We start from the raw sequence: 19,440 nt of genomic DNA on the forward strand, positions 1-19,440 counted from the left end.
TTGAAATTTCGATAATGGATCTATGGTATCTGTGTATTATATTTATAGAAACTTCCCATTTTTAAAAAGTCAAAGGAATTTTCTGCATTTATTTTAATTAATACCAACAATGAATATACATGCCTTTGTAGTGTTCACATACATTATATAATTTTGGTGTAGTTTTTATTGAAGATTGCAAAAGAGATATCTAAAACAATGCGTCACAGCCACATGTTCATAAGAAATTTGTGAAGCTCTCGATATGTTTCGTTAATACCGGATTATAGTTAGAGTTAACGTATGATTATCTTTAAGTTTATTTTTAAAAATGCATAGCATTAAAAATATATAATATACAATAACATAAGTGAAAAATGGGAAGAAATTTATCAAACAGACTTTAGCAAAATGGAATAGAAAAAAAAATTATTATACTAAATATAATAATAATAGAAATAAATATAACATACTATTAAATTTATATTTTTAATCTACAATTCCAAATTTTTTTCAGAATTAAATATTTGATTTGATGTTTCTCCGAGCATCATTTTATTGATTGCAATGTGCTTTAAATCCAATATTTAGGAATTTTAGATACGATGGCAAATGTATAAATAGTCGATTATCATATTATGCCTTATATGATAAACTGCAATTCCATTTTGTGTTTTAGAGTAAGAATAACGAAAGGGTGTCAGCCTTTTGAGCCACTCCTTCAGTACTCCAGAAATTCGCATGGCAAATTTAATATTTTGTTAATGTGCTTAAACTATAGATAGAAAATATACCATCAAATCAAGAACTAAACCAAGATATAAAATTAAAATAAACATTTCATTTATCAAATGACGAGTTTAAAAAATACTTACTTATGATATTATGATAAAACTATCTTCTTATGAAGATAAAAGACGTAGAGAATGTTGTGACTACATTTTTTAAAATTCTTTTTGCCTTAATAGTAAATCTCTGTTATTCTCTATTATCTATCTATCTGATAACTCAAAATAAGTGCCAATATCAGCTGTTTCTCATGTAACAATACTTTAGGGCAAGGATAATTAATGATTCAACTATGTTTAAAAAGCTATGATAAATAGCAGTGTTATTTGTAAAAAAAGTTAGAACATTCATAATGAGTCTTAGAAATTTAAATTAACTGTGAACACACAGCATTTCCCTGATGATCAAAATCAAAAATTGATTATACAATAGGCAAATGTAATGAGCGAATTAATTATAAGTAAAATTCACATAGAAGATTATAATGTACCTTATTAATTAATTAATGTGTTTTAGTAGTATTTTCTAGAAATAATTGTGTTTTTCCTTTCCAATTTGCGCATGTGTTTATTAAGTATATATTTAAAACAGAAAAGTTCATCTATAAATATTAATCTCTGAGTAAATAATGAGAATATTTGAAGAAAACGTTGAATAAAAGCATTTCCTTTGCGCATATATATGCGAGAAAAATTCAGCAGTTAGTGAAGAAGGAAACTCATCGTCTCATCCATCATCCACGATGCTCAATGTTTGAATACGATAGATTTTTTACTATACTTTATACGTTTTTTCATCGTTCTTAGGAAGAGGAAATAAAAATAATAAGAAACAGCTTATCACTAAATAAGGAAAAGCAAAAGCAATTAAATTCATCTAATCTGAACTTTATAAATATAAAAACATATTAGGACATTACTGTGTATGAATTTTTCTGTAGAAAATGTAGATTCAAAATAACTTTTAAAAATCAATTTTTTTAAGTATGAGAAGGATCTTTGAATTTTAGATCACGTTTGTTTCAAATTACTATTGCATTCTCAACCCAAATAAATTATGTCATATTTTCTTTCCTAACAGATTGATTTTTTTTTCTTTTTATTTTGATTAAACTTTTCAGCAAATGAAATTATTTATAATAATGCAGAATATCTTCGCAATTATTTTGTCAATTATGAAATTAACATTAATATTTTCAGTTATGTAATAGAATAATAAGAATTTACCCAAGCATTAAAGAAGAAAAAATCGGAGGACTTCCTGCAACGAGCTTGTATTTTTTTTAAAAGTTATTTATCTAAATGAGGAAGAGATAAAAAATATTAAAGAATGCAGAATACAAGCTAATCAAGAATTCATGATACAATCTTTAATGTATAGTGCAGGACATTGTAGAAATCTTTATTGTATATAAATAGGGCGCAAGTCATGTGGTGAGGCTCAAATACAAAGAGAAAAAGATGAAAGGAGAGATGGACAATGAACACGAAAGAAAATGGAGAGTTAGGTGCGCGATGGATTAGACTTAGTGGACGAATCCTTTAACACCCCGATCTCTCGCTTTATCCAACTTCGATTCCGTTTTATGGAGCGAACTGAAGAGTCTTGTTTAAGCGACTCTAGCTGATTTAGATGATTTTATTGATCTGTAACTGCCGCATGTGTGCGTGAAATTCCTGGCATTTTTGAAGATGTAAGCAAACCACTTCATCGACGCTGTCAAGCATGTTGGTGGACGCAGTTTCCAACAACCATTATAAATATTGCACTCATCAAAAAATGCTGACAACAAAGACTTTGTCTTTCATTTCAGCTCTTATTTCCAGTGTTTGCACCACCACGTGTCACTTGCGACCATGCATTCCTATGCAGTAAATGATTGTTACAGGGACCTGCACCAACCCTTAAAGTTTGTAAACCAATTCGGGATCATTTTCTATATCAATAAATTAGGCTGTTTCTCTGGCATTAAGAAATTTCACATTCCATTATTTATTTGAAATATAAACATTGTTATCATAATAGAGTATATATAGTCTAATTTAGTACATTGTTTCCTTTATTTTGGGCAAAAAAAAAAAAAAAAACCCATGTCATTACGAGTTTTGTTTTGATGCAACAAGATTATAAAAATTCACTAGAACAATATTTCAAGCTGAATGCCTCTTGAAAGTGCAGTGAAGTAAGTTGATTGGCGTTTCAGTTATATAAAAGAAAATATAAATAAATGCAATTTAAAAACCATAAAGCATATTTATTTTAAAACATAATTTATAATACTATTCATTATTTAGTAAATTTTATAACATCGTTAATAATCACCAAGGTATTAAAGAATGTTCTGGTAATTGTCGTAATTAAGAAAATCTTTTTTATTTTTTGAATTTTTGATATAAATTTGAAAGTTTCGTTTTCTTAATTATACAAATTTTTCTTAATCACTATAGAAAAATTTTAGATGTAGATTTCATATTTCAGTTTAAATAATGGGTTTCTTCATTTTTAACATTCAGTTTAATAATTAATTTTACAATATTTAGCCATTTATTTAAAGAATGTTCATGATTATTATTAGATTCTACGCAATCGCAATATGTGAAGAATTTATGATACATAATGTTTAAAAAAAACCTTTGTTTTAATTTCTTTCGGTGGTTCCATAAAATATTTCCCTTCTCTAAATGAATATATCCCAGATTTTCATCAAAAATATTTTAAGAGGCTTCTCCTTTTCTCTCTTGAGTGTCTGAAAACAAACTGGGAGACTGAATCAATATAATGTAAACTATTCTTTCCCTCAAGAGATGCATTTAAAGGCACTCAGACAAAAACCGTAAAATAAAAAAAGTGGACTATATTATGAGTAATCAGCTATTATCGAAGTCAGACTTCTTCAAATACGAAAGTCTGCCTGAAGAACTAAGAAAGTAGCTCTTGTAAAACGCACTTTTTTATAATCAACGCCACGGCTGAATTCGTTGAAGAAATTCGATCGAAATTGTCCCCGTCCTGCTCCCTAATAAACGCAGAACTTTTATTTTACGGCGCAAATGGAAAGAACAGAAAGGATATAAAATTTGACACTAACGTTTCCTTGTCTCACGTCTCTGAAGTCTCGCCACTTCTAGTAGCTTTGTTCTTCTTTGGATTACTTTCTTCTTTTCTTTCTGGCTTTTCTTTTTTTCTTTGGTTAAGCCATTTTTCGCAAACAAAAGTTACCCTTTTACTGTCTGAAGAAACTTCTTCAGGGACACATAATGTTTACTTTAAGGTCATTCTTTAAGGGAATTGAAGTCACCCGTGTTTGAGGAATGGAATACCTTATCAGACTCCGGTGACATAACCTGTTTTAAGGAGAATAGAATTAACATTTAATCGCACCCTCGTGCGGCTGACGGGATGTTTAAAACAATTTGATGTCTTAATTTTCATTTCTTTACTAGTTATTATTCACAGTGTATCTTTTATATTTAAATGATTTTTTATGTTTAACCAATTTTTTATACAATGGTGGTTAGGTAGGAAGACAAATAAGATTTGAAATAAATTTGAAATGTAGAATTTAAATAATTCTGCTATTGTTTCATAAATTTATAGGGTTATTTATATAATTTTGCTGGCACAGATATTTTTAAAGAGAGCGTCAAATTAGATACGAAATAATTTATTTAATAGTGTTTCATTCATACATTTTTATCACTTCTATTTTCTTGCCTGTTTTTTGCTTGTTTTATTTTTTTACAATCAAGGATTAATCAATTATTAATATTAATGAAGTTTAATATTAAAAATGGTTTGTAAGTATTCATATTAATCGCATTTCCGAACATATTATTTTGAATAAATGCAGTGGTTCGCATGAATAATAAACTGTAACTATTTATGCTATAAAACTTTTTGCTTTAACCATAACATTCGTATCCTAACATTCACATAATCACCAAATTATTATAATATATGATACAATTGTATTTATACAGAGGTTATAAACAGGAGATGAAAAAATCTAAGAATAATTATAAAGGTATATATATATATATATATATATATATATATATATATATATATATATATATATATATATATATATATATATATATATATATATATATATATATATATATATATATATATATATATATATATATATATATATATATATACATTTCGGAAGAATCGGAATATCGCAATAATTTCGGAGAAAACTGCTGCATATGACCATTTTTTATACAAATTTATAATGAAAATATAAAGTTTGCAGTCATTGCAATTTATTTCCGTATATATTTTTCTAGTGTTTTTCTATTTTTTTTAAATTGATGTGCTACAATATATTTATTAAGCGTGTGTGTTTTCATTAAAAATTTTCTTGCTTTCTTTAAAGTATGTGCTTAATACATGCATACTCACATATTAGCTACAATTTTTGTATGCATGTCTTCTTTGTTAAGAAAAAAAGAAGACATAAAAATAGACGAATCAGGCGTAATACATTATCAAACTACGCTTCTTCATACTACAGGTTCTAATCTCTATAATTTGTTAAGGATATCTTATATGGTATTCTCATGTTTGAAGTTTTTTTGGTGAACATTCTCACTTTATAATAATCGTTTTTTTAAAACAATTTTGTTTTCTGTTGCTAGTGCCTCCACAATTCAACCAGACAGATCGAAGCACTGAAGTGCTTGCACGTGAAGGGACCAACGTGACGCTAAGTTGTGCAGTGACTGGTCATCCTCAGCCCACTGTCACGTGGCAAAGGGAAGATGGACAAGCATTTACCGCTGGACCAGCGCACAACAAGGTCAAAAGTAAGTTTCATTTCACAGGTATTCGTATTTCATCTGATATTGTGATCCATACTTTCCTCGAATGTATGCCTTAACAGATTTCATCGGAGTCTCTTAAAAGAGTCTACATTCTTCAAAAAAGTTTGCTTGTTTGCTTCGTTTTCCAACCTTTTGAAGCGACATTTTCTAGATAGCTATCTATTTTCATAAATAAACTCTTTAGAATCACACCATCATTTTAAATTTTTAAAAAAATGTAATATAAATCTATGAAAAAATGAAGTTTGTATTATATATAGTGTGAGATATTTTTTTATTATTCCACTGTCCACGCTAAATCGCGATTATACAAAAATAAAATTCGAGCCTAATTATAATTAATTATTAAACATTCTTGATGTAAAGATATTTTCAATGCTGTCATTTTAAAAACGCGCCAAAGTATGTAACTTTTCAGTCTCATAATATTAAGCTCTAAAAATCACAAATTCTTACAATCTATTGCTCATTGACTTATAATTTTAATAAAAGAAATTAGACAATCATTTGCAGAGGAGTGATCTTTGCAAAAAAGTGATTCTTTTTGTCTGTACTTGTATAGCTTGTAGAGTTCCTATTATATAATCATTTGGAAACTTGAAAAATACGTGATACTTAAAATAATTCAAATGTCTCTGGAGAAAATTAGCAAATAGTTTTTATTTATTATTATTTTTTAATTTTACACATATTTCTCAACTTTTTTTGCAATTCATTTTAAATAAATTAGTTCAAAGGATGTTTTAAGAAATCTTACATATATGTAATTATTTTTGATAAATATTGGAAGAAAACTACTTACTGAATCTGGCCACATCTAAAATTTAAACGTATGGTAAAATTAATTCCATCACAACATTTTAAACAAAAATATGTATTTCTTAATTTTTTTACACATAAAGCTATTCATTTTGCCTTTTTTGTTATAAATTTCTTAGGATAAAGGAATATTTAATTGTAAATTTCAGAAAATTCTTATGAAGGTGAGGATTTGGTGATATCCAAAGTAAGCCGTCTACATATGGGTACTTACATTTGCACAGCGGAAAACGGAGTGCCGCCCTCCATGTCCAGGAGAACGCAGCTTTATGTGCACTGTAAGTAAAATAATTGAAATTGTTATAAGTTTACTTTTTATTCAAAATATTTATTAGAGGTTTTTACATGATATTTATAATTTATTCATTCTGTTTCAGGCGATTTTCAAAAAAAATCTTAAATAACAAAAGAAGTTATACAATTTATTTGAAGGAAAAGCACTTTTAGGAAAGGGCAGTTACAAATAAACACAAAAAAAATGGCAGTAAGAGATAATAAATGGCATAAAAATGTTTCAAATAGGCTGACTGTCCTTACATACAGTTATATACATACACTGATACAGTTATTTGCTGCAGTGTATAAAAAAATTCGGCATTATAATTCAAAACAATTACATGCATTATAAGAGAAAATTATTTTATTATGTTTAAAAGACTTAAACATATATTCCGTGTGAATGTAACTATTTAGACATTAATTCCAGAAAGTGCAATAGAATAAAAGTATAAATTAAGACAAATAATCTTAATAAGATAATAATCATTTAATATTCTGTTCCACATTTTGTTAAAAGAAATCTATAATTATTAATTTTACAATAGAAATAAAGGTTAAAAGCAATATTTAAGAAAATTCTTTTCCTAAAGGAACAGCGTTGTTTCGTCTCCGGACACTTATTCGCAAATCATTTTATGAAGATGCAATCAACTTTTCGCTTATATTTAAACGGCTGCTGAGATATTAAATGGTTTGAATTAAATGTTTCATTCAATTTAATTGCACCTTAAAGACGTGTTGTTAAATAACTCATTATGTATAATTATTAGGTTTATATATTTATTTTTTAATCATTTTTCTATGCTTTTTACATCACCTTTTTACAGGCAGAAATTTACGAAATACAATAATTATATCTGTGAAGAATAATTTTTGGCTAAATTTTAATTTATTGATATATTTGTATTTGTATATATAAAAATTTCTTTTGAATTCGTATCCTATAATCAGTTTTGTAAAAGTTTCATATAATTTGTTCATTCTATTTTTCATATAATTTGTAACATTTTATAAAAATAATTCAATTTTCGTTAAAAAACTTTTTTCTTTTTTTCGCTTATAAATCTCTCTTATATATATATATATATATATATTATTAGGTTTATATATTTATTTTTTAATCATTTTTCTATGCTTTTTACAACCATTTACCTTTATATATATATATATATATATATTATAATTAGAGAATGCTGCTTAGAAATTAAAATTTTCAAAAATAAATTCTAAATTCAGTTTAATTTAGTTTTTTCATTTAATAAATTTTAACAAAATTTTAAACGTATTCTTTTCGAAAGCATTAAGAAAACTTAGTGAAAACTTTTTATACGTTACAACGGATTCGTATATTTTTTTTTTTCAGTCCCTCCGATGTTGTGGATCCCTAACCAGTTGATAGGGGGTTCCGTGGGCAACAGCGTCACCCTGGAGTGTTTGGTGGAGGCCTTCCCGAAGTCCCTCAACTATTGGACACGGCATGATGGCCAGCTCCTCATATCAGGGGATCGCCACACCGTGACCGTGCAAGAGAACACTTACAAAATGCACATGACGCTCACCGTGCGCAGGCTCACCAAGACAGACTTTGGGACCTACACTTGCCTGGCCAGGAATTCACTCGGCTCCACGGAAGGAACCATCAGAGTTTACGGTAAACAGTGGTCATTTCATGATTAATGATATCATTCTTCTTACTAAGATTTCATAATTCTTCACCCAACTTCGAAATTTGACGAATCTATATTAAATATGAAAAAGTATACGATCCTCGATTAAAATAATATTATCGTTCCTATTTTTACCATATTGCATATTAATTTATGAGTTATCTAATATGAGTAAAAGGCCACTAATTTTTATAAAGAACTGCTAAAATGTGTCTTAAACAAAGAACCTTTAGAGAACTGGCCAAAATTTATTTTGTCGAAACTAAGTTTTTTTTTGTACGTCTTTATGTCACCAAGGATACTAAATTTACTAATTCGCCAAAGAAGTAAGTGCTCATCTCAATGAGGCAAAAAATTAAAAAATGCATCATCAATAAAGTTGCTAGATACTCCGCTTGCTTATGTAACAGTTACAGTTCTACTTTTTTATTTCTTAGAACATATAAATTATGTTAAATACCGAATTGAATATATATATATTATGCACATCAATCGAAACAAAGGTTGATAAATACATTCATATCTTTCTCAGAATAATTAAGATAGTTGAGAGGCAGAATACTCATAGTCGATGTACTTTCTTCTTTCTAAAGTAAATAAAAGTTAACGTTTTCTTAGAAGGAATAAATCTTATACTAAGGTAAATCATAGAGTAATCTTAGTATCTATATTTGTTTTCAGTATTCTTAAAATATATTTATTATATCTTGTATATTATACAGAGACCAAAATGATTTGTCAGGTAGAAAATTTATATACCTCCGAACGGTTTTGGTAATTAATACCATAAATTAATAATAATGTTTCCTAGAATATGTAAATGACATTTTACATATTATTCAAAATAGTGTGCTTATCAACATTGCAATTTTAAAACGATAGCTTTTCGAGTCTAATTTTTAGATCTCTCAGTTTCAGCTTATCAATAAGAGATTTAATAATAGCTTTAAGTTCTCATAAACTTCGCGAGCAATTTTTCTTTTTGTTTTTATATTTAACAAGTTCAGAAACTTAGAGGTTACATGTACCAAATAGTTTCAATTGATTAATGACAAAAATAAGATTGTTGATATGTAATATTAAAGAAACAGAACATGCCACTGGACGAAATAGAATTATACTAAAAAATTCAATTTTCGCATTTATTAACATAAAATAAATACTTTAAAAGAAATTTTATTACCTATAACCATAAAAGTTGTGGAGCAGAAGGTATTTATTACGTTTTCCTTTTTTGTACTCCTTTGAATACCCTTTTCTGTTTCCAGACTCGTTGAATTGCACCCTACCTTTTCAGTAAAATTGCCAATCGGTGAAATGCCTGGAAAGCAAATACGCTAACTGTAAACTTTATGGTCCATAAAATGAGAGTATCATGAAATGCTATCGATTCTTTTCAGAGCTTTGTGTGAGGTTTATTTATTTATTTCTTTTTAAAAAATTGAAATGAAATATTAGGTACTATACTAACGCTAATTCATATTTTACTATTTCTGTAGAATGAAATAAATGAAGAATTATGTTCTCAGAAATGTTGGGGAGGTATGCAGAGCGTTAGTTATTTCCTGTTTTCGACAACTACAAAGTTAATTTATGGGCCAACCTATTTTAATGCTTATAGTTAGTTTCAAATTGAAATCATTGGTCTCTCAACAAACTCCTGCTAGAAATGCAATGATTTTACTCACAGAAAAGGGAGCAAATAATGTCTGGTTAGAGCGGACGAGAGTGAATTTTAATGCTTTTCAACGTGAATACGTTGTGGGGGCAAAATGTTTGAGTAAAGGATTTAATCGTGCAACACTTGAAATATTTGATCCACTCAATGAGATACTCTAAATTAATGGGCAACTATTAATCGGGAAAGCTGGAGTTTCTGCAAACCAAATTCCATGCATTATCTATCCGAGAACCGATGCAGTCGCAACAAGATATTAAATTAAACCAAACTCTCACTTTGCATCGGTGTGGAATTCTTCCGGTTTCACTAAATATTCCGTGCCCTAAATATTAAATAATGGCTCAAGCGAATGAAAGTGGTACAAATAGTTTTAGGATTCCAATGGCTCAAATTTCTGAAGCAATTTAATAAATACATCCTTACAGAATGGTAAAGCAGAATAATAAATTCTGCTCTTTCTTCCAGATATTAAATATAATTAAATATATGCTGACCATTGTTTTCATCTAATTGTGTTTATAACATATGTATGAATTAAAAATGATGAATGCTCTATAATTACGGAACGTTTCAGGATTTACAAATAAAAATGTCAGTTCTCTAAAATATTATAAAATCCTCCTTAAGTTTCATTGAATTCACCTTGATGAGCAAAATATAAAATCAATTCATATTATATATCCGTAATGCTCATAAAAATCTAATAAATTTTTCATGCAACGTTTTCTTAAATAGGCACCTATTTTCTACCTTATCTTTACAGAAAGGAAAAACAGTATAATATATTCTATTCTTTCTTTCCGAAATTTAATATACGTAAAAATATGCTAATGATTGTTTTCATTTAGTTTTATTTATAACAAATGCATGAATAAAAATGATTAAAAATAGGTATGTCGGAAGGTTGCATAATTTACAAATAAATGTTTAAAATATTTTAAAAATTCATTTGTCCCTTCAAATTTTTATTGAATGCAACTTGATGAATAAAATAAAAGATTAATTTATATTAATGCTCATAATGTTCATCATATATCATCATCATATATGACTATTTATAATCCACATTCTTAATGATCATAAAAAAATCTAATGACTTTTTCATGTTATGTTTTCTTAATTAAGCATGTATTTTCTATCTTATTTGCATACAGAAATAATAAAATAAAATATGTAAAGAAAAAAATCACTATTTGAATGTGTAATAAGTACGTAGGCATTTAAAACTAATTGACGTAAATCATATATGACTATTTATACTCCACATTCAGAGAAAAAATGCATATTAGCCTAATTCACTTCCGAAGTTGCTATTAAGTCAGGAATTAGTTTTGTTCCCTTGTTATTTTTGTGATGAAAATATTTACTTAACTCTTCCTGCCTTAACATAATTAATGTGCATTTATTTTGCAAGCGAAATTCTGCACCGCAGTTCAAGAGGAATTTAATTAAAGTATGCGAAAATCGGAATTATTTTCTTTTTTTAATAATTATTATATATGTTACACTCATTCGCTATTTATTGAGGCATTTGCGACTTCATGTCATTTTGTGTTTTACGTAAAAGAATATATTGTCTATTTAATCTCATAATGGAAACATATTTTATTCAATTAGTTAACGGCTTATAACCTTACAGGAGTTAACAATTCGTATTTTTTATGGTTCCCTAATGGAATTCAAGGCATAATTACATAGATATCATGAGACAACCCTCTGTTTGGCGTTTTAAACATCTCATATTCAACAAAATATTTCTTGTCTCTTATAGAATTTTATTTAATCCAGTGCTAAAAATTGGTAATATTGTGTCTATAAATATATGTTTCAAAACGTAAATTTAATCCATATTATAAAATTGAACTTTTGAAATATTACGTTGAAATAAAGCAAAATAAAAAGCTAAAACTTTTCATTTAATATATTTAATAAAGTTAATCTACAAACAAGCCACATGCTAAATGTACCTGCAGTTCATTAGCTCATCGGGGCTAAATGCCCTTTCTTGTTAGTGCAAAAGTTTGTACAAGGGATGCCAACTCCTCATCCTCGTAATCTGACAGCAGATTAAAATCATAAGAATCTTTCCAAAATACTCTTTGTATTGCATCAAGAAATAAAATTAATGTAAATAAAATTGAAAGCTAAAATATAAAGTATATGTTTTTTTTAAAAACCAACTTTGGAGATAATCGTAAACAGAGCGTTGAAAACATATGCTGCAGTCTCTGAAACCTAGCCTACCGCATCCAGGTTGTCCATTAGAAAAAAGCAACAAGTTTGGAGATAATCGTATACAATTCGTCTCCAACAAGAACAAATGGATATCTTGGCAAGAGACAGAGCGTTGAAAACATATGCTGCAGTCTCTGAAACCTAGCCTACCGCATCCAGGTTGTCCATTAGAAAAAAGCAACAAGTTTGGAGATAATCGTATACAATTCGTCTCCAACAAGAACAAATGGATATCTTGGCAAGAGACAGAGCGTTGAAAACATATGCTGCAGTCTCTGAAACCTAGCCTACCGCATCCAGGTTGTCCATTAGAAAAAAGCAACAAGTTTGGAGATAATCGTATACAATTCGTCTCCAACAAGAACAAATGGATATCTTGGTAAGAGACAGAGCGTTGAAAACATATGCTACAGTCTCTGAAACCTAGCCTACCACATCCAGGTTGTCCATTAGATAAAAGCAACAAGTTTTAAACAAGTTTGGAGATACTCGTATACAATTCGTCTCCGACTAGAACAAATGGATATCTTGGTAAGAGACAGAACGTTGAAAACACATGATGCAGCTCTGAAACTTAGCCTACCACATCCAGGTTGTCCATTAGATAAAAGCTGAAAACTATGAAGATAAGTTATGATTTATTTTAGGCCATGGAAAATGCGAATTTGATGCCTCTTCTCGAATAAGTTAGTCAATAAATGCGCAGAGAGATAAATAAGAATGAATTCGCAGTTACAGAAATTAGAATTTCCTTTGGCGTTATGAAGAGAATGTTTTGCTGACAATGATGCTGAAGATTGCTCCTAATTGTGTAGATTAGTCAAAGGAATCATAATGAATTTCGAATGAAATTCATTCACTAGGATAAAAGTGCATTGGATATAAGATAACAGAATACTTTATAGTGTTTTGTAATATATAGGGCTTGCATATTATTATCATGTGGAATATATAAGTAAAATCTTTTTAAGATTTAAAAGTATAGTGATTTTATTACCATCGTGGATGTTCGATATATTTTGTAAAAATGTTAGAAAGTAAAATCAAATACAATCTTATCTAGATAAAGAAATAATCCTAATATTCTCGTTATAATTGAATGTACTGTGATTTTTATTTTTATGTAAGAACATCTATAATGCTTGGCAAATATTATTTTTTAAAATTAAAAGTTAATTTATCACAATTTTACAAAATATTCTATAAATTAATTTAATGTTTAGAAAACAATCTTTAATATTTCGAAAAAAAGCATTAAAATATAGCTTAAAAAATGCAGTTAAATATTAAATATAAACAAATAATTCATTTTATTGAACATTTGAAATTATTAAAGACGAAAAGCTTACTAGAATTTACAGAATTGCTGCATATTGTGACAATATTTTCAGTACGATTCAGAATTTCAATCAACATATTTTCCAGACATTTCAACAGCTTTTAGTTTTTATTCAAATAAAACGATACTTCTGCTGAAGTAAGAAAAAAAAAGTAAATCAAAGTCTTTTTTGAATTAAAATTCACCCCCAAGTTCCTGCACCTGTGATGCAATCTCTCTCCGGAACCCATTTATCAACCGAGGTCCAGAAGTCTTAAATTAGAATCGAGTTGATAGATGACCGCAGGGAAAAATCAAAGGAACCGAGGAAATGGGTTTCGGAGAGTTGAAATCTCTATTTCATTTGATGAAAGTAATCCGGAAAATCGAAACGGAGTTTACCATCAAAGTTATATCCCGTTATATTCATTCGCAGGCGGGATAAATTGAAATGTGCATACGTTATTAGAAAATATCTCTATCTTCTGGAGAGTTTGTGATTAAAATATTATCTCTTCGGATGAAATAACTTTTGGAACAGATTTTCATTAGAAATTGGGGTGGAGAAACTCGTGGAATTTATGAAAATAATCACGCCTTTTCAATTTTTTCCAAAGTTTTTTTTTTATTTTTTCATCTTGTTACATTTCATCTTCTATAATTTAAATTATATTCTTTTTTCTGAAAAAAAATATATATATCATAAATCAAAAACAAATGGTGATGTGAAAAATATAGCAATGCAGTAAAATCCATTTAATTTCGTCTTCAGGGGATAAGATTAATGCAGAACTCATATAAGAAATATAGATTCCCGCTTACAACATTGACAAATGAAAAAAAAAAAAAAAAAAAAAAAAAAAGATACTGTTTTCACCCCAAATGCTGTAGTAGAGAAAAATGATTGGGAATAAAAATATTGAAGACTTTAAAAGAACAATTCGTGTTTTTTAAAGAGAAAAAAGTTAAGCAAAAGTTCAACATGCAAAAGAACAATACAAAGCAACAATATAAGAAGAAAAAGGTATGTCTACATATCTTTTTTAAGAGTTCGGAAGGTAAGTACGTTGACTTGAAGTATGCAACTTTTTTTTTTCTCATGCTCATTCACTTTATAGTTATAGAGTACTACTAAAGCATTTATGATGAAAACAGTATCGATTCGATTTTTTTTTGTTGATACTGTGGGTACAAAAAAAACATATTTCATTAATAAGTTTTTATTTACTCCCTTTCAGCTCTTCCTGTTGGTCTCCAGTGCATATTTTGCAATTGATTTCGAACTAAGTTTCTGATGAGTTACAAACATTTTTCAGAACTAGATGACAATGCAATATTTATTATTTTATTTTTTGTCTGTTCGGTTCAGAGTTTGCTATCGGTTAAAATCTTTCGGCAGATAGTACCATGTCATGTCATTAGTTCATCGAGAAATTCATTCCAAATATATTTTTTCGGAATTTCAACCAAACATTACTAAAAGGCATAAAATGATTAGTAAAATAAATGAAATTAATATATCAAGTTTTAAAAACGAGCTAAAAAGTATAATTTCACCAAGCAAATTACAGGTTTGTAACGCCGTACAGATACCTTATTCCGTAAAAAAAATTGTCTTGAAAATTTGTGACTGCGAAATATATTAAAATTCACAATCACAAATTACTTATTAATGAAATATAGAAGGGATTATTTCTTTTACTTTTTAGTCCGTTTTAAAAGCGTGATTTGGAACTTTTTTTTCCTTCAAACTTCTTTTTCAGTTTCATTTTGTTTTTTTCTGCATATATATTTTCTTTTGTTTTGATTTGTAAATTTTTTATGTAACACAGAAAAGAGGAATTTTTTTAATTAATCTAACATCTTACAAATTTTTAAATATTTGTATTTGTTTTCCAACTCATTTAAAATACTAGATCAAACTAAAATCAAAATAAATATCCCCCTTGAGATATGGAAAGTTTTCAGCAGCGTTATTTCGCTTTGAATGGAAACCAACTATTGCACTTTAACATTAACTAAAAATATCCAAAGATTAATTATTGCTATTAATGGTAAGTACAAAAGATATGGTTTCATCATAATTTTTAAGGTCAATCAATATTATGATTGAATGATTTTGATCTCGATTAGTCTTTAAATAATTAGTATGAATTAAATGAATGAATTTTCTTCATCAGATCTTTGAATTAATAAATCTTTTCACGTGACATATGAGATTCAAATTCTCTGATTCATCGACCTAGTGGGATGAGAAAGGCAATTATATTAATATGAAAATAAAATCTTTGGCACATCTTTATTTTTTAATTATTATTTTTGTGATTTATTTATGAATTTATATGCAAATGCTTTTAGTCCCGATTTTCATTTTTTACCAAACCACATGAAGAGCCACATGTTTTCATTTTTATTTTTTATAAAATCTTTGAATACCCTATTCTATGTATTTTCCCTGCAGTCGATGATTTTAGTAACAATATTGAAACTTGAATAAGAATACCAGTAATTACATGTTAGTTGATAATGAAATTATATGGATTAAATCCGACAACGGAAAAAGTCATTATTCTCAAATCAAACATTATATAAAATAGAAATAAAGTGTAAATGTATTTAAATCAATCGCATTGTCATTCTCCTTGGATTAAAATTTAGAACCATTTATAATCTGTCAGTGAATAGATTTCGCTGCGCACTGTCGCTCATACTAATAAAATATATTTTTTTAATTTTTTTTTTTTTTCGTTTTCAAATAAGGATTTTTTGTTACTTTTTTAATAATTGTGCATGTTTTATGGAACTTCGTTTTGTTTCCATTTAGGGAAAATGTACATTTGATTATTGCAAAATTTAATTGAATTAGAATAATTAAAGAATGGACTTTAATGAAAAGTTTCCTAAATGTGAAAAAATATTTATGCTTTTCTTTCTTATTAAGAATGCTTCAAAGTGTCTGTATGATGTGTATCTGTGATAGTTTAAAGTGATGAAAATATCTTTAACGATTTCATTTTACTACATTTGTATCATAAATATCTACATATCTCTCAATTAAAATAATTTTTTTTTCTATTTATCCTTGTAAGATCTATACTACCAAATTCTGATGCAAAATAATGCAAGAATATGGACAAGAAAATAATCAAAGTTGCTAACTAAGAAAGAATATACTTTACTTTGAAAATCCTTACTGAATTCAAGAAGGTTGATTGTAATTATTTACGCCAAATTTTCCACTGGAAAAAAAAATCGAATTTCGACAATAGATGACGCTGTAAATAATAATAAAAACTGTAGTTCAAAAATAAAAGAAAAATAGAATATTTTATTTATTTACACACCTGTGTGCTCTATGTGCATTCTTTGTCGGTCAACAATATGCTGAAAACGTATTACGCGTTATCAACGACCACACGCTACATTTCGGGAGAAATGAAGACATTTTGGGCGATGCTGCTTTTCACTTACAACAGCATTGGGAAAACGACCACTTACGACAGCATTGGGAAAACGACCACTTACGACAGCATTTGAAAAACTTAACGGTGATTGCAATTTCAACTTCATCCAAAATTCTGGGCCCTACTGCTGTCAGCCAATTTCTTTTGCAATATCCAGCGAACCAGTTTGATCAAACTTGAGCATCAAGATTTTAAATGCATTTATGAACATGGTACTATTTTCTTAAGTTTTTCCTTCCACCGGTAATCACAGAGCTATGCTGAAGCATTGTTCGTAAGCGATAAAATAGTTTTTGCAATCAATGCACATTCTTTCCATATCTGCATCATATTTTTTTAAGAATGAATTACTTCTTCAAGCAATACGCATCGCTTTTATAACGAAATTAAATGAGCTGTTCTTTAACATATGGTCTTAAACAGCATAGCGTCTTCAAAAGTTTAATGAATTCCCATAGCCTGAGTAATAAACGTATGAAGTTTCATTCGGTTCCATTCAATAGAAACGAAGATACGAATTTCTAAGCACCGTCAGTTTAATTTTAATTACTTATCATAAATTGTTTATATTAAGAAAATTATAAATGCTTCGTCTCAATAAATATTATTCCTGTAGAATGTGAAGAAAAGAATGCGATTGGGACTGGGTTATACAATTGCATATATCAGTTTTAGGATAGTATAACCTGGACAACTCAATACGTTCATGACGCAAAATAGTATTTTGCTGTTCTTTGTAGACATGAACATGATGTTTGTGAAAAAAATAACACCATGCCTCCAACACCTTCTTCACTGCAAAGTCAATGATATTAATTGTGGATTGAAAAGATATATTCCGATTAATCTTTTCTATAAATACATTACTGTGTATAAATTTCAGGTTACCTGATCAAAGCAAAAACTTACTCTCTCAATCATATTATATTTATATTTTATGCTAATATGAGCAGAAATATTAGTTAGTTAATTCAGAAACATTTCTTTTCTGTTTCAGAAACTATTAATCCGCACAGTACAAGTACAGCCAAAACAGATTACGTAGAAGGTAATATGTTTGATATTTCTTTCTCTAAAAGCAATAATGACAGTGTTTAAAATATTACTTGCTTTAATTCTTAACATAAATATAATTATTTAATGTTTATCCGTACGAATTTATATATATTCATATTTTTTTTTATTTCAGTCCAAATTTAAATATTTCTAACATATAAAAGTATAGTGACAAACAAAATAGCGTACTAGCATGCATATCATTTCAGTCAATTGCATTTAGTTAATAGATGAGCCTACGGGTAATTTAAATGCTCATTAACAATTCCTCATTTTTGAGAATATTTTTCTATCATTTATTGAATAAATTATTTATTACATTAAATATTTCAAGGATCAAAATGTTCTATGAAATGTGTTTAACAATACGCAATTGTAATTATAATTTTCTTTTCTTTTAAGATATGCCTATTAGAAAATTAAATAATTATCGCTTATAATTTTTTTCTTGAAATTGTAACGTAATTTATTGTATTTTGTTTAAACAATTAATTTTTGAACCATTCTAATTCTACGAAAAAATGAAGAATATATTAAAAAATTCAATAATTTTCTAATGTTTTATTATTATTATTATTATTATTATTGGGGAAAATAACTGTACTCTTCAAATTATTTCTAAACCTTTTTGTGAAATTTCGCTGCCAAGATCTTTAAATTTTGGAACATTAGAAAATTCAGCAACATTTTTTCAACAAATCTAAAAAAATTATCTTTTAAGAAATGAAACAAAAAGTTCTAATAATTAAAGAAGAACTTTTTTTGAAAACATATTTTTAAAATGACTTCGAATAAGAACCAAATTTGTGAATAATTATATTCACCCAGAAAGCATTTAATAACAGTACATTCGGAATCAAATTATGAATATAATTAGTTCCATAAGCTAATGGAAGTAATTATATTCATAATTTGAAAGTGTAATTTGTTTACTCTAAAATAAACTTTCTATGATTCTGGAAAATTTCTTAACATTCTGATATATTTATTTATTTCCTCATTACGTCTGTTAGCTCATAGAAAGTGTCTTAGAAAATAATAAGAACAGAGTTCAATTTGAAATAACTTGAAACTCACTAACAAGTGTATTTAGACTTTTCAATGCAAAAAGGAGAACTTGAATGTCGCTTAGAAAACATGCCTTACGTATTCTATTATTCTTGCACAAAAACTACCACACTAATAAAACACAATTGCATTTGTTGGGAGAGTCGAAATTATCTTCGCCTCCTTGATAGAAATTGGCGTTTCCTGCCCTCGACGTTTATCTTCGGAAGCTTCAGCTTAAGTGGATCTCTCTGGAATCAGGCTCTTGACCTAC

General features: G+C 27.9%; 1 protein-coding gene across 2 annotated transcripts in view; it reads left to right on the top strand.

Annotated features, from left to right (window-relative positions):
• Positions 1-19,440, top strand: part of LOC129965271 (lachesin-like) — a 389,830-nt gene that overhangs the window by 361,288 nt on the left and 9,102 nt on the right. For both annotated transcript variants that reach the window (XM_056079171.1, XM_056079231.1), the window contains exons 4-7: positions 5,415-5,582; positions 6,569-6,697; positions 8,062-8,349; positions 18,061-18,111. In XM_056079171.1, coding sequence (XP_055935146.1) covers positions 5,415-5,582; positions 6,569-6,697; positions 8,062-8,349; positions 18,061-18,111 — 636 coding nt within the window. The remainder of the gene's footprint in view (positions 1-5,414; positions 5,583-6,568; positions 6,698-8,061; positions 8,350-18,060; positions 18,112-19,440) is intronic.

Source organism: Argiope bruennichi, chromosome 1 (genome assembly GCF_947563725.1).
Source record: "Argiope bruennichi chromosome 1, qqArgBrue1.1, whole genome shotgun sequence".
Taxonomy (NCBI): Eukaryota; Metazoa; Arthropoda; class Arachnida; order Araneae; family Araneidae; genus Argiope; species Argiope bruennichi.